At 36.6% G+C, this 20,686-nt stretch overlaps 1 protein-coding gene across 1 annotated transcript in view; it reads left to right on the plus strand.

Annotated features, from left to right (window-relative positions):
- slc30a5 (solute carrier family 30 member 5) overlaps positions 1–20,308 on the plus strand; it is a 35,532-nt gene extending 15,224 nt beyond the window's left edge. Inside the window, exons 6-16 of the mRNA XM_072257813.1 lie at positions 3,443–3,530; positions 3,659–3,735; positions 4,758–4,928; positions 8,420–8,708; positions 10,904–11,112; positions 12,364–12,521; positions 13,724–13,853; positions 14,123–14,366; positions 15,837–16,063; positions 16,849–16,977; positions 18,764–20,308. Of these exons, the coding sequence (XP_072113914.1) occupies positions 3,443–3,530; positions 3,659–3,735; positions 4,758–4,928; positions 8,420–8,708; positions 10,904–11,112; positions 12,364–12,521; positions 13,724–13,853; positions 14,123–14,366; positions 15,837–16,063; positions 16,849–16,977; positions 18,764–18,934 (1,893 nt within the window). The 3' untranslated portion in view covers positions 18,935–20,308. The remainder of the gene's footprint in view (positions 1–3,442; positions 3,531–3,658; positions 3,736–4,757; positions 4,929–8,419; positions 8,709–10,903; positions 11,113–12,363; positions 12,522–13,723; positions 13,854–14,122; positions 14,367–15,836; positions 16,064–16,848; positions 16,978–18,763) is intronic.
- Positions 20,309–20,686: the final 378 nt, after the last annotated feature.

A 20,686-nucleotide genomic window follows, 5' to 3' on the forward strand; every position in this document is an offset into this window, starting at 1 on the left:
GTAAGCAATTTCATAACCACATTAAGTTTTGCATAGCAAATTGTCTCTGAATTGAGGTATTAGTTGGTAAAAGTTTTTTCAGTTGACCAAAGTGTATAAAAGGAACAGATCTGTGGTAGGGGGAATTTATTTTAATGACGTAAATGCATCTGAGATTGTGAAATGTTTTTGAAAAGATCTGTATATAGGTCAGTGGGAGTAGGCATTTAAATGGTTTTAGCATGGACTAGATGGACTGAATAGCCAGTTTGTGCTTTTTTATGATTCTATAAATATTAATGTTGAATTATATAGTTTATTTGAAATATTTAAATTTACAAAAAAGGGCGTTTAATTTTTTTTAATTGCCAATAGCATAATGGGATTGGGATAAATAATTAACAAATTAGGAGCAGGAGTAGGTTGCTCTGTCATTCAATAAGATCATAGTTGATCTGATTGTACAACCAGAGGAGAGAGGACTCTGGATTTGATGTACGGTAACATTAAGGATACATACAGCTCCTCTCCCCTCCCCCCACTGGGAAGGTCAGATCACAACCTGGTGCATCTAAAACCCTGCTAAGTGCCTCTGGTGAAGAGTAAACCTGCAACCTCAAGGACATTGAGAAAATGGTTGGAGGAGGCTTATGAGGTGCTCCAGGGTTGTTTTGAGGTGACAGACTGGCAGGCACTCTGTGAGCCACATGGAGAGGGTATTGATGGGCTCACAGAGTGCATCACTGATTACATCAACTTCTGTGTGGACTACAATGTTCCGACAAGAACTGTCCTTTGTTATTCAAATAACAAGCCATGGGTAACAAAGGATATTAAGGACATCCTGAACACTAAAAAGAGGGTGTTTAGAGATGGAAATAGGGAGGAGCTGAGGACAATACAGAGGGACCTGAAAGCCAGGATCAGGGAGGCTAAAGACAGGTACAGGAGGAAGCTTGAGTGGAAACTCCAGCAGAACAACATGAGAGAGGTCCGGAGGGGGATGAGGACCATCACTGGGTTCCGGCAAACTAGTAACAGAGGAGCTGAAGGCAGTGTGGACAGGGCCAATGAACTTAACCTGTTCTTTAACAGATTTGACATTGTGGCCGCTGCCCATCGCCCATATGAGTCATCTGTTGTCGGCCCCCAACCAACACATATTCCACTCTCCCCTCCTATCCCTCCTCATAGGTCCCCACCCTGCTCTCATGACTATACCCCTTCCCCGCACGAAACCACCACGGTGGGCTTCACAGTTCTACAGGTGAGTAGACAGCTGAAACGTCTTAACCCAAGCAGGCCCGGATGGTGTCAGTACCAGGGTGCTCAAAGCCTCTGCCCCTCAGCTATGTGGAGTACTTCGCCATGTAATCAACCTGAGCCTTAGGCTCCGGAGGGTTCCTGTACTGTGGAAGACGTCCTGCCTCGTCCCTGTGCCGAAGACGCCGCGCCCCAGCGGCCTCAATGACTACAGACCGGTGGCATTGACCTCCCACATCATGAAGACCCTGGAGAGACTTGTTCTGGAGCTGCTCCGGCCTATGGTCAGGCCACACTTAGATCCCCTCTAGTTCGCCTACCAGCCCCGACTAGGAGTTGAGGATGCCATCGTCTACCTGCTGAACCGTGTCTACGCCCACCTGGACAAGCCAGCAAGCACTGTGAGGGTCATGTTTTTTGACTTCTCCAGTGCGTTCAACACCATCCGCCCTGCTCTGCTGGGGGAGAAGCTGACAGCGATGCAGGTGGATGCTTTCCTGGTGTCATGGATTTTTGATTACCTGACTGGCAGACCACAGTACGTGTGCTTGCAACACTGTGTGTCCGACAGAGTGATCAGCAGCACTGGGGCTCCACGGGGGACTGTCTTGTCTCCCTTTCTCTTCACCATTTACAGCTCGGACTTCAACTACTGCACAGAGTCCTGTCATCTTCAGAAGTTTTCTGATGACTCTGCCATAGTTGGATGCATCAGCAAGGGAGATGATGCTGAGTACAGGGCTATGGTAGGAAACTTTGTCACATGGTGTGAGCAGAATTATCTGCAGCTTAATGTGAAAAAGGCTAAGGAGCTGATGGTAGACCTGAGGAGAGCTAAGGCACCGGTGACCCCTGTTTCCATCCAGGGGGTCAGTGTGGACATGGTGGAGGATTACAAATACCTGGGGATATGAATTGACAATAAACTGGACTGGTCAAGGAACACTGAGGCTGTCTACAAGAAGGTTCAGAGCCATCTCTATTTCCTGAGCAGACTGAGGTCCTTTAACATCTGTCGGACGATGCTGAGTATGTTCTACGAGTCTGTGGTGGCCAGTGCTATCATGTTTGCTGTTGCGTGCTGGGGCAGCAGGCTGAGGGTAGCAGACACCAACAGAATCAACAAACTCATTCATAAGGCCAGTGATGTTGTGGGGATGGAACTGGACTTTCTGACGGTGGTGTCTGAAAAGAGGATGCTGTCCAAGTTGCATGCCATCTTGGACAATGTCTCCCATCCACTACATAATGTACTGATTGGGCACAGGAGTACATTCAGCCAGAGACTCATTCCACCGAGATGCGACACAGAGCGTCATAGGAAGTCATTCCTGCCTGTGGCCATCAAACTTTATAACTCCTCCCTTGAAGGGTCAGACAATCTGAGCCAATAGGCTGGTCCTGGACTTATTTCCTGGCATAATTTACATATTACTATTTAACTATTTATGATTTTATTACTATTTATTATTTATGGAGCAACTGTAACGAAAACCAATTTCCCCCGGGATCAATAAAGTATGACTATGATTGTTTGCATGCCTAGAAACCATTCATATCCTTGTTTATCAAGAATCCATCTACCTCTGCCTTAAAAAATATTAAGACTGTTTTCACTGCACCCTGGAGAAGTTGAAAAGACATATTATGCCTGTAGTTAACAAAAGTTTTCATTTATGTACTGCAATTGCTTTGAGAGAGGTAGCTGACGTTGCACAAACTTAACAAACCTGGAATAGATCTAGTCTGTAACTGATTGGTACTCAGTTACTAATGTGTTATATTTATTCAGCCTTGTGGCAGATTTCTAAAATCAGTAGCTTAAGTTTCTGGATTCTGAGAAATAAGTATTTTTATTTCTCGGAATCCAGGAACGTAAGGCTCTATAAACAATCCAAAGATTAAACTACTCAATGACATTACTGATTATTTTGTGATATTCTAGATTGCTGGCATATTATTTGAATATATGAACACTTCTTTAAAAGCTCTTGATTTTCTTTTTGCTGTTGATTATGTTTTGGAAGCTTTGAAGAAAAGGGATCCCTAGGAAATGTATCAGTGTGTGTCTGAGATCTGAAGAATTTGAAAACCACTGGTTTAAAGTTTTGCCTTAAGTAAAGATAAGTTGCTGATTTTCCATTTCATTAATCAAACTATGTAATCTTTCTCTCTCCACCTTCCCCCACCACAATCACAGACAAGAGGAACTGCATTCTTCATAATTGCTGTTATTTGTTTGTTATTATTTGACAATGATGACTTAATGGCCAAGATGGCTGAACACCGTATCCTCTTTGTCTTGTGTGTAAGAATTTTTTGTTAATTAATGGTAAACAATATATCTTGCTATTAGACATACAGTATTTTAAATCCATGATATATTTGTTGTTCCTTAACATTATTTACTGTGTAGCTGAGGGACATCATGACAGTGCTTTAACCCATGCACTACATACAGCTATCTCTCTTCTTGGAGTTGCAGACCACAAGGTAATTTTCATTATAATAGCAAACATGGCGCTAACTGGCAGTTCATTCAAATTCATGCACTAATTTTATGCTGGCAACTCTTGAATCATCTTTAACTAGCATTTTTCACATTATTAATTTTTAAGTTTTCAAAAATTATTAAATGATACCTAAAACTACTTGATTTTAAACTTCTGATTTCCAACCTTATCAAGAAACTGTATCATACAGTATTTGAACATAATGGAAAGTAGCAAAACATTATGTACTTAATGTAGCATATTCATTTATCCATATGTATAGGTAGGATTAGGTAGGCAATGTTATTTTTTAACTGTTTTCAATTATTTGTTTCCTTTGTTCGTCCCTGGCACTGTTACAAATTTAGAGAAACTTCTTTACTAATGGTGTCAAAAGTTGCATTCACTAATCTCAAATTTAATAAACTGCAGAAGCAAATGAGAGTAGCAATTTCATTTTCAGTAGAAAGTATAAGCTCTTATCAATTCAATCTTTAGAAAAGCTATTTTGAGATGGTTAGAACTTGCATGGTGTTGGCTGCAGCAGGCCAGCTCTAATGAGTTTTATAAATACAGTGATTTATTTGTAACTGTTTACATGGCTCTTTCCAGAGCAAAAATTAAAATAGTTGACTAGCAGAATTACATAATTGATTTTTCCCATATGAGGAGTTGGCATTTTTGGTCAATGCATTCAAGTGAAAAACTGAATGCACCCTGATGTATACTCAAAAATACTGATTTGCTTTGTTCTCCTCCAAATAGCTAGCTAAGAATGACATGGTTAAAAGTTACAACTGTCTAGGTGGTCACCTTCATGATCTGAGGCAAAGATCGATGCAGTAGGTATCCAATCAAAATAGATGGCAAAAATATTAATTTTGAAAGATGGAAACAGGATCATTTGTTTCTGAAAAGTACATAAAACAATTCAGGTTTAGATTATAGAACTTGAATTTACATTTTACATTTCTTTTCATGTCTTTAAAAATTCACCATCTCATTCACTTTTGTCTGCTTTAGGGCGGGGTTTTACTGCTTGTGATATCGTTATGTTTCAAAGTTGGCTTTCATACAGCCTCCAGGAAACTCTCCGTGGATGTTGGTGGAGCAAAGCGTCTCCATACATTGTCTACTCTAATGTCGGCCCTGTTACTGTTTCCATGGGTGGTCATATTGACTGCAACCACAGAGGTAATTCTGCATCAAATATATTCATCAGATGTTAAAGCAAAGTAAACAAATTAAGTGTTGATGACGAAGCAATTTATCATTCTCATAAATTGCAGTTTTACCTTTTTTGTGTATGAAATCATCTCTTCTTTCCCTTGATCTGTAATTTTAAACACTTCTAATGAATCAGCCCTCTGCCTTTTATTGCCATTGGTGCAGCGGCTTTTGATGTTATGTCAAATCTACTGGAGCTCAATACACAAAGCAATGCAATTCTATCTCCGCCATTAAGTCATTCCCTGTAACTGTCTGTACATTGTTGACTTTCTCTTTGATGTGGTGTCTTTTCCTATCCACACTGCTAAGAGCATCTGAAAATTTTTTCTACATCTTAAAAATTCACAAACTCACATTATTTTAGAGCGAAATATGTATGCAGCAAACGTGTATTTTTAGGAGTGGCTGATTTACTAAATTATGCGTTCGACATCGGCCTGATGCCCTGTACATTCAACATTCCCATGGTGTACAGGAATTGAGTTTTAATTTTAAAAACCTCATTATGTCCACTAAGCATTGCATCCAAGAACATCTAATAGGATTTTTATGCCCTTCAGTTCTATTACAAAATGTATATTTTGGCAAGCGCTGACTATAAACGTTTGGGATAATTTATGTTTGCATTATTATTAGGGATATATCTTCTCTTAAGCTGCGATTTTTCATCTAGATTTGATTCCTTTTCCTTGAGGGGGCATAATGGTACCTTAGGTAAATAGTCCAATCATAGGGTAAAGTATTTTTCATATATCACATTTGGATGTGGTACCATTTCTTTCTTTCTCAGTCTTTTTTATTAAGTTTTGAATTGATAAACATAATAATACAAAGAGATCGGGATTACATTAATAACGGTTAACGTGTACAGACACAGACTCCGAGTAACATATGTAATTAAAGCCTCCCAATCTCTTAATAACTGAACGTGAAAAAGATTCAATAAGTTTTATACAAAGAAAAAGTCCCCCTACACTAAAAAAAACAAAACAAAGACTGGGCTGCCATGTTTCATCAGTTAAAATCATTATTTGTCATTAACTCCGCTCCTCTATACACAAAAAAATTATTGAAAAGGATTCAGAAAAGGTCAGCTTACATCTGATGAAAATGTTGAATAAATAGCCTCCAAGTTTCCTCAAATTTAACCAAAGGATCGATAGTACCACTCCTAATTTTTTGCAAGTTTAAACATGTTATAGTTTGGGAAAACCATTGAAATGTAGTAGGGGGATTAGAATCTTTCCATTTAAATAAAATGGATCTTCTGGCTATTAATGTAACAAATGCAATCAAACGGCAAGCTGAAGGGTATAAATGATTAGAGTCCCATCACTGGTGATCCAAAAATTGCAGTAATAGGATGAGGTTGTAAATCAATACGCAAAACTACTGAAATAATATTAAAAATGCCTTTCCAATATTCTTCCAAAAGAGGGCAAGACCAGAACGAACATATGTGTTAGGGAAGCTACCTCAGAATTACATTCGTCACAGACAGGATTTATATGACAATAAAAACGAGCTAACTTATCCTTGGACATATGGGCCTGATGAACCACCTTAAATTGTATCAAAGCATGTCTAGCACACATAGAAGAAGTGTTAACTAGTTGGAGAATTTTCTCCCATTTCTCTAGAGGGAAAGATACCTGAAGTTCTCTTTCCCATTCATTCCTAATTTTATCAGATGTACCTAGACGTATTTTCGTAATTAAATCATAAGTAATTGCTATTAAACTCTTCTGATAGGGATTTAAACCTAAAATTTTTTCTGTAATTTCAGTTTGATGTGGTATCGGAAAAGTAGGTAAAACAACATTCAAAAAGTTTCTAATCTGTAAATATCTGAAAAAATGTGATCTAGGCAAATTATATTTATTGGACAACTGTTCAAAAGACATGAGACAGTTATTCATGAATAAATCACGAAAACATGTTATTCCCTTCGCTTTCCATAAAAGAAAAGCTTGATCAGTTCCGGATGGTTGGAAGAAAAAATTGGATATAATAAGACTTGATAGGATAAATCTATTCAATCCAAAAAATTGATGAAATTGAAACCACTGTGTTTAGTTTAGTTGTATGTATGTTCAGTTATTGGATTAATTGTTTGTTTATTCAGTTTAGTAAAAATAGAAGCCAATGAGAACCCCTGTACAGACTCACACTCGAGGTTCACCCATCGTGGACTTTGAATTTCATCCAATTCTTGTGTCCAAAACATTAGATATCGAATATTAATTGCCCAATAATAGAATCTAAAGTTCGGCAATTTGAAACCGCCATCCTTTTTTGATTTCTGTAAATATTTCTTACTTAACCTAGGATTTTTATTCTGCCATATATATGAAGAAATTTTAGAATCAATAATATCAAAAAAGGATTTAGAGATGAAGATTGGTACTGCCTGAAATAGATACAGAAATTTAGGTAAAATAATCATCTTAATAGCATTAATTCGGCCAGTCAATGATAAGGACAATGGGGACCATTTAGTAAGCTGTTGTTTAACATGATCAATTAAGGGTAAAAAAATTAACTTTAAATAGATCCTTATGCTGCTTAGTAATTTTAACACCCAAATAAGTAAAATAATCAGTAACCAGGCTAAGTGGTGATTGTCTATAGATTGGAACTTGCATATTTAATGGGACAAGCTCACTCTTATTAAGATTCAATTTGTAACCAGAAAAACTACTAAACTGAGCAAGTATTGATGTTACTACAGGGATGGATTTCTCTGGGTTAGAGATGTATAGTAACAGGTCATCTGCATATAGTGATACCTTATGCGTCCCAATCCCATGAATAATGCCAAATATATTGGGTGAATCACGAAGAGTGATTGCCAAGGGCTCCAAGGCAATATCAAATAGTAAAGGGCTTAAAGATCAGCCCTGTCTAGTACCTCGAAAAAGCCTAAAAAAGGTGGGGGGGGGGGTTACCATTTATAAATATAAATGGAAAATGTAATATGATTTTATAAAAAACAAAAAAAAAGCATTTATGTTAGAGTAAGTACCATTTGTCGACTGTTGAAGCAAGGAATATTTTCAGAACTCAAAAGTTCAAGGTAAATTTATTATTAAAGTTCATATATGTTACCATATACAACCCTGAGATTCATTTTTTACAGGCATTCTCAGTAAATAGAAAGAAACAAAGAAAAAATACTGGATATCACAATACATAACTTCTTACAAGTGAAAATCCATAAAATCATTTTCTAATGCAATACATGTCTGTAAATTCCTGAGAACTTCCTCAGCACTTTTTTTTGTAATACAGTTAGCTTCACAGTGGTAAAGAAAAGTTTAGTTATATTTTTACTATCTTTTCTTTAAGTTATCTTTATGCAAGGTTTTGACTAATATTCAGATGTTTAAATTGTTCCAAATATCACCTTTAGCAAGGGTAAACACCTTATTAGTTATTTTATCTTTTTTTTAAAGAATAAAGTGGAATCCTGGTCTTCCCTTATCATGCCATTCGGGACAATCATCTTCTGTGTTCGAATATTGGACTTCTATGTGGAATCTATATGTTCAGCTAAGATCGAAGTTTCAAAGTGTGCACAATATGGTTCATTTCCAGTCATCTTTGGGGCCCTACTTCTTGCTAATTTCTGGACACATCCAATAACCGATCAGCTACGTGTGATCAACAAACAAACCCTGCAGCATAGTACTGAACACGTATTGTCAGGTGGAGTTTTGGTTAGTGCTATTTTCTTCATACTAGGTGAGTAATTTTATGTTTAAATATTTAAAATAATGTAAAGTTCTGCAGAGGATGTGTCTATTCAGCTTACTAGCATGCTTTTTGCCAAAGCCATTCATTGTAATTACGTTTCCTTCCCCACATCAAATTTTGTTTTTTGGTATTGGTCCCTTAACATTTAAATTACAGTATATTCTCTGCTGCAGAAGGAAAGCTTCATAAGTACATCTAGGACCAAAGGGCACAGCCTCAGAGAACATCCTTTTAGAACAGAGATGAGGAATTTACTTAGCCAGAATGTGGTGTGGAGGTCAAATTATTGGGTATATTTAAAGTGGGGATTGATAGGTTCTTGATTAATGAGGGCATCGAAGGTAATGGGGAGAAAAGGCAGGAGAATGGGTTGGAGAGAGATATTAAATCAGCCATGATGGAATGGCAGAGCAGGCTCAGTGGGGCAAATTACCTAATTCCGCTCCATGTCTTACGGTTTTATCATTTGTGTGTGAAAGCATTTCTCCTCTAGTGTATATCTTTAGCCTGTTTCATCATTACATTGAGTGGAAATGATGAGTCACTATTTACCTGTTAAAACTCTTCTAAGTTCAGAGTGAAATTATTAAATCTCAGCACTACAGAATGATAACAGCATGGAAGAAGGCCATTCGGCCCACTGAGTCCATATCAGTTTCATTTAATCTCCCCTTGATCCTCCAGATTGTTTCCTTTCAGATGCTTATTGCACCCCTGAATCTGTCAATTATGGGAAGATCATAGGGAGATTCTCCATATTTCCTTTTACATTCCTCAACATCTGAGGATGAAACACATCTGGACCAGATTTATCCAATTTAAACACAGCTAGTAGATCTACTTCATCTATCAATAATCCAAAATGTTAATAATGCCTTTGTTTTAAGGCTCCAGTAGTATCCTTTTAGGTAAAGACAACTATAAAGTATTTATTAAGTACCTCAAACATGCTCTTTGCCCCCAAGAGTAATTTATTTTTGTTTTGTCTCTTCAATTAAAGCCCTTTTCTTACATGCATTTTCCAGTGCTCATGTATACATAATATTCTTGGATTGTCTTTGACAGACTCTTCTCATACTCTTTCTTTACCCCTCCTATTTGCTTTTTCACTTCCCTTCTGTACTTTCTGTAATCAACCTGATCTCACTTGTGTTAACAACGGGGCATCTCTTTGTTCTAGTCATTCAGGGAGCTCAGGCTTTAATTTCCCTACAGATCTATTCTTATCCTTTCGAAATTGGATCTCCTATAATGGATTATTTTTATCCTAGTATAGCTGAAAACTTTTTCCATTACTGTTCTGAAGTGTATATTTTTATGCTCACTTCCCCCCCCCCATTAGTCTTAAAGTTGAAACAGTAAATTAGACAGGTGTACTATTTCTCACATATTTTAATTAAGTACAATATTTGCCTTTGCAGTGAATGATAAATTGAGCTTCACTCCTGTGCAACTCCACCAAGGAAGTTTATCTCCAGAGTATAATTTGTGTATAGTTATAGCTTATTAAAATGATTCTGGTAAACAGTTATTATTTTCCTTTGCAGATTATACATCAACATCCAAATTCAAATATAGCCATAAAATTCTTGCCAAATATTCCTCCTTCAAACACATCACTTACACCATTTGCTCATTACAGCTTCAGTATATTCCATGTATTAATCACAATCTGTACTAAGAAAAATGTGCTGTGTATTTTTGTAAAAAAGAAGCAGAAGCTTTTGATTCCTTTGCTTAAATGGTATTTGATAGTAAAGTTGGTGTAGACTTTTGTCTTGCTCTAATAAAATTTTGTGTCAAATTGTTAAATTCTGTTTGAAGGGTTTTAATCACAAACAAGAGAAAATCTGCAGTTGCTAGAAATTGAAGCAACACACACAAAATGCTGGAGGAGCTCAGCAGGCCAGGCAGCATCTATGGAAAAAAAGTACAGTCAACATTTTGGACCCTCCAGTCCTACCGAAGGATCTGGGCCCAAAACATCAACTGTACTCTTTTCCATAGATACTGCCTGGCCTGCTGAGTTCCTCCAGCATTTTGTGTGTTTTGCTTGAAGGGTTTTAATCTTGTTTTTCTACTATTTTCTGTTGACAGAAACAAAGAAATTTAAAAAGAGTAAAAACCTCAAAGATTGGATGCAACAGGGATTTATTTAACTTGCTTATCCTTTCTTTCCCTAGCTGCTAACATATTATCCTCACCTTCCAAGAAAGGTCAGAAGGGCACTCTGGTTGGTTACTCACCTGAAGGTACCCCACTGTATAATTTCATGGGTGATGCCTTACAGCATACTTCTCAGTCTTTGCCCAAGTTTATCAAAGAATCCTTAAAACAAATTCTGGAAGAGTACGATTCTAGACAAATCTTCTACTTTCTCTGCCTTAACCTTGTGAGTATTATGTTTTTTTTCAAATATATGTTGTTATGAGCAAAGATCTGTCTATTAACAAGGAAATTAGTGCAATGTGCCAAGCTCTCACTTGGGTTTCAGAATTGCAGTTGAAATTTTTACCTTAAATTGCTTTGTTGTGAAATGAAATTGGTACTCCTTATCTATATTGGACCAGATTATCCTTGCCTTACCTAAAAATTAATTATGGGAAACTCATGGTGCACAATTCTTCTAGTGGCCATTTGTGTCTCAGTGACTGGTTTCACCACTACAGCCATTGCTTGAGATAAAGAAGGTTGTAAGCAGCAAGAATGGCATTGAGCCGTACTCCATAAGACCCCATCTAGAGATAGCCTTCCTTATTGTCTTTCTGTTAGGATCTGATCAGATGCATTTGGAAATGGTGTAAACATTTAAATAATTAATTATTTAGTGGCAATAAATTCAAATGAACATTCAACCTGAATAATATAATTGAAAATAATAACTAAAATTTAGAGGTCTTTTGAATAAAAGCTGATGAGCCTGTCCAAATTAATGGGACAAAGCCACATGTGCCAGTGACAGCTTACATAAAGTTGAGATGCCAGAAAGAGAGTAGTGGTGGGTCCAGAGATGGAGCAGGATGTAATCTAACCTTTCTTGCATTCTTTACTTCTGTGTAACAGTAGGGCACAGAAACTAAATATGTAGATATGTATGCTGCAGAAACAGGCATTTCTCTACATGTTAAAGACTGAAAGGAGACCAGAATTCGAGAATTTACATAGGGGATAGTATGTGGGTTAAAAAGTTTGCAGAGAAAGATGTTGTGAAGGGAATTAACCATAACAATGACAGCTTCAAATTTGTTGGTACTTGTAAATCAGCGACGGCAGGGATAATTAATTGGTATGGCACTGGAGAGGAGTTTCGGATTAACTGATATTGATGGGCAATTGAAAGTCAAGGCTGCACTGCAATAAAAAAAAACAAGGTGACAAAGGGAAGCTTAAAGGTTTCAGCAGAAGCAAGCTAATGTATGGATACAGTAAAGATAGAAAAATTGTGCAGTAAACCAACCTTTTGCAATTCTTCCCAAAATCATTACTTTTTGCCCATTTGCTTCAAGCCTATCTATTTATTCTAGGTGTGTTTAGCCATATCCTTGATATTGGTAAGAAAATCCAAAGATTGATTAAACTTCTTCAATGTTAACCTGGACATGAGCAAACAATCCAATGCAGAGTCATACTGTTTTTGTTTTAGACCTTCACGTTTGTCGAATTATTCTATGGTGTGTGGACGAACAGCCTTGGCCTCATTTCTGATGGTTTCCACATGCTGTTTGACTGTTCGGCACTAGTCTTGGGTCTCTTTGCAGCCCTAATGACCAGATGGAAGGCAACTCGAATTTACTCATATGGGTTAGTTTTTCTGATGTTCATCTTTTTATCCCTTAATACTCATTTAGAGAAGTCAATCAGTTATGAAATCAAATTTCTTCTCTCAGACCAAATTTCAACTCTCCTTGTACAATAGCAACTTGCAATGCTATTTCTGTTATTTGCAGGAAATAGCAAAGGGACAAATAACCATTAACTACTGATTAATTGTGAAAGAATATGTCAGTTGGAGCACCTCCGCTCCATCAGCCCCAGTGAGACTTTCCCGGTGGCCAAACATCGTAGTTCCAATTTCAATTCCCTTTCTGACATGCCAGTCCATGGACCCCTCCAGTGCCAAGTTGAGGCTATCCTCAGAGTGGAGGTGCAACACCTTTATGTTCTATCTGGGTAGCCTCCAACCTGATGGCATGAATATCAATTTCTCCTTCCAGTAAAAAAATTCTCCCCTCCCCCATTCCTCACCCTGACCTTTCACCTTCACCTACCTATCACTTCCCCCTTGGTCCCCTTCCCCTTCTCTTTCTGTTATGGTCCACTCTCCTCACTATCAGACTCCTTTGTCTCCAGCCCTTGACCTTTCCCACCCATCTGGCTTCACCTATCACCTTCCTTCCCCTCTCCCACCTTTTTGTTCTGGTGTCTTCACCCTTCCTTCTGAGTTCTGAAGGAAGATCTTGGCCTGAAACATCAACTATTTATTCATTTCCGTAGATGCTGCCTGATCTGCTGAGTTCCTCCAGCATTTCATCGGTATAAAAGTTGCAGTATTCTGCCCAAGTTAAGCTGGTTGTACTAGAAAGTCATATGGTAGTATGGTACAGCTACTTTGTGAAATACAGTAAAACTCTGATAATCCAGCACACTCATGAGAGACTTTGATTGCAACTGGTAGATGTTCCAGATTGCTGAATATTAATACCCAAAGTGCTTTTTTTTTTAAGCTGTTACACAGTGTAGTAATAAGCTTTCTAGTGAATCTGTAGAGTTGAAATAGAGCATTGGAACTCAGGCCTTAAAAGTATATGGTACTCAGTGCCCCAGTGAGTTGAAAAAGAGGAAGACAAGGATCTGATGAGACAATGCCAAACCATTGAGATTTTCAATTAATCAGAGGCAGATTATCACAGTCTTACTGTAGTTTCTTTGATTTTATCATTACTCGTTGATCTTAATAGTGATTCAGTAAATAAAATAAAATTGTAACTATTTTTCTTTTTCAGATATGGCCGCCTTGAAATTTTGTCTGGATTTATTAATGGCCTTTTCTTAATGGTTATAGCATTTTTTGTTTTCATTGAGTCAGTGGCAAGAGTTTTTGATCCTCCAGACATAGACACAGAAATGTTAACGGTGGGTGTTTCTTAATGCTTCTTGAGTGTATGTACAATATTTAAGTGTTTGTGTGCAACTAGCCTGGAAAAGTTATGGTTTTTCAATTTTACTGTATAAATATAGTCAGAGGTATTTTTTCTCTTTTCAATATTATATATAGTAAATGTTTTGATCATATCAGTATCAATGTGAAACATGTTGAAGTCTTTCAGTGTAAATTTAAATAAATGAATTCCAGTATTGCACTTGTATACTCATCCTGTTGTACCTCTTTTAATCTTGCACAGCCAGTTTCCATTGGGGGTTTAATAGTGAACCTGATTGGTATCTGTGCCTTTAGCCACGCACATTCCCATGGGGGTTCTCATAGCAGCTGTTCTTCACATGAACATGGCCACGGACATGGACATGGACATGGACATGGACATTCGCATAGTGACCATGGGCATGGAGGTCATGGCCACAGTCACAGCCACAACCATGGCCATTCCCATGGATCTTCGACAGGAGGAATGAATGCTAATATGAGAGGTAAAATATTAGTATAATTGAGTAATTTTATGCTGAACACAACCTCGTAAATAATAATTTGGACATTAATGTTTTATTTTAAGTATAATTTTATAGTAAAAAATGTCTTTCATATGAAATTTTTAATTGTGTAAGGGTATTTCTGTCAAACTTAAATCCATGAGTTAGAGTTACAGAATGATACAGTATAAATAACAAATACTGGTATTTTCCCCCTATATTTGAGCTAATCTGTCTCTCTCGCCCCAACCTCAGTGTGCCTTCCATCACTCAATACTTAATGTTAAGTGAAATGCAAAGTTATCCATTCTTTCACCTTGTATTTAAAGACTATTTGACATTTTTTTCCAAAAAACTCAACATTATGTGCAATTAAGATGTTGCAGCAGAACGTCCAACGGAATATGTGCAAGATTTTACTGTAGTGAAAATGTTTGATAAATTAATTGCCTAGTTTTAAGCCTTGAACTTGCCTAGAAATTTTGGCCTCAAAAAAACGGTTACTTACTATTTGCATACTTCAATGCTTTTCTATTCGTATCTGTTTCATCAGTAAATAAATAAAATTAAATATCCCAGTCCAGAAGAAGCCTACAATGATTTTTTTTTCCTTTTTCTCATCCAAGGGTATTGACTTTTTCCCACGTACCCATAAAGTTCAATAGATTAATCCACAAAATTTCAGTATTACTTGGCCAAATGTATTTGATCAACGATTTTATTGTTAGTGATATTTTTGATAAAATATAATATTAAATTTTATGATACCATCTTTGAGCCAGACGAATGTGTGTTCAAATTTTACTTGATAGGCTTGAGCACAATGCTCAGGCTGATGTGGCATAGTGACACAGTCAGAAAACCTTCGTTTGGATAAGATGTTAATCAAACACCATGTTTGCATTACTTCATACTGTAGACATTTCAAAGAAAAGCAGGAAATCTTGGCAGTGCTGTTGCCGCCAACACTGTTTCATCAGGCTACACCACTGAACAAGTCCTGCAGTCATCAACAAATTGCTGTTTATGGGACATAGATTAACTGTCAGATTACAACAGTGGCTATGTTTGAAAAGTGTTATTGGTTGTAAAAGCATTTGTTTTATGTCTTTACTGAAAACGATCTGTTTAATAGTCGTACATTTTAAAAATAAAAGGACATGTATGAACTTAAAAGTATGAGTGATCAAATTAAGTTTTGGTTAATGCTGACAGCAAAGAATGTTTGGAATGAGCCTGTACTTCATGTCTAATCCAGCTGGTGTACAATCAATCTGTACATAGCAAAATTCCTACAACAGCATTGAGGAATAGCAATGGTGGCTCCATCAGTTGATTGCTAAGAGCTAAATGAATTGATGATTGGAGGATAGATGTTTATCATGGGATGTATTCCAAGATATTGGACTCACAAAATAGACTTAAAACATTTGTGTACATTCCTTTTGTAATAATGCGTTTCTGTTACAGGAGTATTTCTACATGTGCTGGCAGATACACTAGGCAGTGTTGGAGTGATAATCTCTTCTCTTCTGATACGTCAATTTGGATGGCTAATTGCAGATCCTATTTGCTCTCTCTTCATTGCTGTGTTAATTTTTTTAAGTGTCATCCCACTCATGAAAGATGCTTGTCAGTTGTTGCTGCTACGGACACCACCAGAGTATGAGAAACAACTCAGTAGTGCCCTTAATAAGGTCAGAATCTGTACATTTCCTAACATCTACTCATTTCTTTCCCCATAAAATGTCATATTTGCTGAAAGGATTGAAGTGATTTAAAGAGGTAGATGCCACTGTCTACTCAAGAGCAGTTAGGGATGAATAATATACTGACTTTGCCAACAATGCTTATAGTACTTCCCAAAATGTGAATTGAAGAATTCCAACTGCTGTCTCTTCCTCGTCTCTGCAACTTAAAATATGTTCATTTTCTAACTTCATGATTCTGATAATCAACTGGTAACATTAATGCTTTCCGGATGCTGTCAAACTACTGAGTATTTACAGTGTTTTCTGCTTTGTTATTACACAGCTCCTCTAATGTATAGTCTTCTCAAAAGCATTATCAAACAAAATTTTGTACCACATGATATCAGGAAAAAATCAATTTCAGTCAAAGAGGTAGCATCCATAGTTAGTACAGAGGGATATAAAACTTTGTGGATGGAATTCCAGAGCATAAGTCTGTGGCAAATAATACCACATCCACCAAGTGGTCAGCTGAGATCAGAAATACATGAGGTTAGAATTTGAAGAGCTGAGAAATCTGAAAGTTGTAGCAATGGAGGAAAATGCAGAAGGAGAAGAAAAAGTTATTTGTATTAACTTAAGATACAGTTCAATACCTAAAACTCTGCTGATCTTCAGTATCTCTATGGAGTTACTCACTAGCCAAACAGCAGCTTGATTCTTTGTTGTTTTAAATATTATAATTGTCTTTGAATGTACTTAAAGGTTATTACATTAACTCTATTTTTCAGATTCAGAAAATTGAAGGTATTATATCTTATCGAGATCCTCATTTCTGGCGCCATTCTGCTAGTGTAATAGGAGGAACCATCCACGTGCAAGTCATGCCAGATGTTGTGGAGCAGAGAATCATACAGCAGGTTACTATCGCTTACATTTATTTGGTGTACTTCTAGTTTCATGATATTTAGGGAAGCACTAATGTAAACTCATTAACTATTCAGGTTTTTCTTTATTTGATTTGCTGCTAAATGGTTATCTAATTATATATCCAATTAGTTGTATCTTTGAATGGAATTCGGTGCTTAAAAATATGAACTTTCAATACACCTTAAAAAAAATTAAATGGCACATCATTTGGTTGGCACCAACAATAAATACTAATATAATTTTTAAAAATTAGATTTAACCTTCTCATCTGTGCCTAAGAGTCTAAGACTTAGATCCAAAAATGTTTGTTTGAAGTGTGTTCACAGTTTTAATGTAAGAACAGATAAGCTCTTAAGTAATGTTGATAAAGGGATAAATATTTGTCTTGTCACTGGGGCAAAACTACAAAACAGTACCATGGAAGGTCAGTTTAACATCCAGTCATATAACAGTCTCTCTGTTCTGTACTAGAGTGGCAGCTTAGATTTTGTATGTTCTATTCTCTAGAGTAAGGTCTAGAGACTGGAATGCAAACGTTTGAGTCCCTGATGATTTGACAGTTCCTTGGATACTTGGCAATTCATTTCAAATATTCAGTATTATCTGCATTTTGCAAACAAAAACAATTTTATATGTAGTGCAGCTACAGTATTTTATAAACTTACATTGTTAAAAATGCAATGACAAATTGAAGTTTTTGATCCAGAATCTGTAAAATTTTCTGTTACCTGCAAGAATGTGTTAATCTCCAATAGTTTCATCGGAGATGGGAAGATATGCTGTGAATTATCTATCAGATCATGTGATGCATTCAAAACCTGGTACAAAATGTGCAATGCCTATTTAAGAACCAGGTTATCCCTTAATATAACAGCAAGACAAAATCCTCCTCCCCCCACCCCCCCATATAACAACCACCACCAGTAAAATAATTCACTTAGGTTGCGGCCACAAATATTTCTATCCTCCTCCCTATCTCTCTCCTCTTAGTCTCCCTTATAGCTTTCTACTTTCTTCCCCGTCTCCCATCCACCTCACCAGCACACTGATTCCTCTTTTTTTCCCCACCCTAAACCTGATCATTTCCTTGTTCCTTCCCTTTTGCTCCCTTTCCTGCATTGAAAACAACATTTGAGTCAGTTGTTCACTCAAACATTTATCATTGCAATCGGTTTATTAGTGTGACATGTACAGTGAAGTTTGTCTCACACTCTCTTTGTTCCTATCTTTTTATTCCAAAGTTCATTGAGGTAGTACATGGTAAAACAATAACAATGCGGAATAAAGTGCAACAGCTACAGAGAAAGTGCAGTGCAGGCAGACAACAAGGGTACAAGGTCATAACAAGGTAAATTTTGAGGTATAAGAGTCTTTCCTGTCATACTAGAGAGCCATTCAATCAGGCAGAACAGGAGCTGTCCCTGAGCCTGGTGGTAAGTGTTTTCAAGTTTTTCTATCTTCTGCCTGATGAGAGGGGGGAGAAGAGAGAATATCCAGGCTTGGTTGTGAATTCACTACTTGCCACCATTGGTGGTGTGCATTGGGTAAAGGTGAATGTCCATCATCTCCTCATGAATTCTGTGGATTTGAGGTATCAACACAATTTAGCCCTTCGCTATCCTGAGAATAAATAAATCTCCCTAGTTCAACAAATAATAGTGTTAGTCAACAACACAAACTTCAGTTTCAATGATTTAGAAGTTTACTGTATTAGAAACTTCAAAAAATGTTTTAGAATCCACATTAATGGATATCCTTCCTATGTGTTGCAATTAGGTCACAGCTGCTTTAAAAGATGCTGGTGTGAATAACCTGTCAGTTCAGGTGGAAAAGGAGTCGTACTTTCAACATATGTCTGGACTTAGTGCTGGTTTCCAGGACATCCTTGCTCTGACTCAGCAAATGGAAGCTGTAAAATATTTGAAAGATGGTACCTACATCATGTGACAAGTCCTGAAACCTACTAAGGAGCGATGGCAATTCAATGTAACAGCAATTTATAAATAGTATTTATTTCAAGAAAAACTGAACAAAGTCATCTGCATTATATAGTTGTTTTGGAACATTGTTGATGTTTATTTTCATCCAGATTAGTGAATGGAAATTTGAATTATAGATCTAAATTGTCAGCATTAAACCCATGGAACAACCTATTCTTCATTCTTATCGCACATCCACAGCATTTTAATCATGTTTACATTTTATCTAAAAAGATCAGATATTTTCTTGTTCTGTACATTATGTCACATGATCACATGTTACCAATGGTTTTGGAAAGGTAATGAAATTTGGTTATTCTGATAGAAATTTGGTTATACTGAGATTTTTGTTTCTTGTGCTGATGCTGCATCCAGTTTGTTTTGTGTGGAATTACTTGTTAATAATTGACCAACAATTTGCTGTTACCAGTTTTGTGTAATTTGTTATGTTTTGCATTATGTTTGTTATATGTGTACAAATCCTGAGTAATTTCCTTCTTGATGAACCATTGGATGTAAAATATCATTCTATCCTTTACCCGCATCTTTAATAAGTAAATTTAAAAAAACAAAAAAAAACTATATATGTGGCAAATCTGAATGGAAACTGAAAATACTCAGCAGATCAGGTAGCAGCTTTGGAGAGAGTCAGATACAAGATTTCATCGGATGTAAGATAATCAACCTGAAATGTTAATTATTTTCTCTCCACTGATGCTGGCTGTTTCTGTATTTGTTTTTGTAAGATATTTATGGAGAGGGGGAAGGGGGATTGAAGAAATAGCACATACCTACTGGAAAGAATTAAATAGGCATCATTTAATGGATTCTGCTGCCTGTTTTTAAAAAAAGTGTATTTTATTTTCCCAACCAGCTCCTGAATATTTCCATTGAGACTTCTCATTTCACTCCTTTTCATAGATGACAGCAAATCTGACAAAATTACTCTCCACAATAATCCAAAGATGATGATGGTCTCAATGTGACTAACTTCACCTCTTAGTTAAGAATTTGATGTCAATACTCCCCATTGGGGGAATGTTCAACTTGTTTTCAAGTTGCTAGAATTTAAAGTGGCACCCACAGTATTCTAAATTCTTCTTTGTCTTCTTCGGTCATAGCTAAAATATAGCCTACTTTTTATAAGTGTCAGAAATATACTTCTGTACATATGGTACTAAACTATTGTAATAGTCACACGTGAATCTAGAAAATAATATTCTATTCCAATAATCTTAGATTGTTTAATATTTCCCTGTCTCTCACCCCAAGTCTTCATGTAAACAAAGTTATTGCAAAAATAAGACCAGGGTATGTATTTTTATTAAAATGAAACAATTTATTCGTTGGCATCAGATTTTTTTTTCTGTGCAGCTCCTATATAAAAAGAAGATTGTGTAACTCTGCAGTTTCATATTAGCAACAGTTTGAGGATTTCAGTAATGACCTGTTAGACTTGATTATTATCTAATGAGATAATGAACTGAGGGGGAGAAAACAATATTTGCACTAGGAGATAAACAGGTGCTGCACAAGAACAGTTCAAAAGGGAATAATCATGAAGGGCTGAGGACAGTCATGCTGGTCTCATTGCTGTTCACTTGTTTCAGATTTTATATTCTTACATTTAGTTTTTACAGAAAATAAGTATATTTTGCCACCTTAGTATGAATAGCTATGTTTATAGAACATGCAAAACAGTCCAGGTCTTTAGGTCCAC

Source organism: Mobula birostris, chromosome 5 (genome assembly GCF_030028105.1).
Source record: "Mobula birostris isolate sMobBir1 chromosome 5, sMobBir1.hap1, whole genome shotgun sequence".
In the NCBI taxonomy this organism is placed as follows: Eukaryota; Metazoa; Chordata; class Chondrichthyes; order Myliobatiformes; family Myliobatidae; genus Mobula; species Mobula birostris.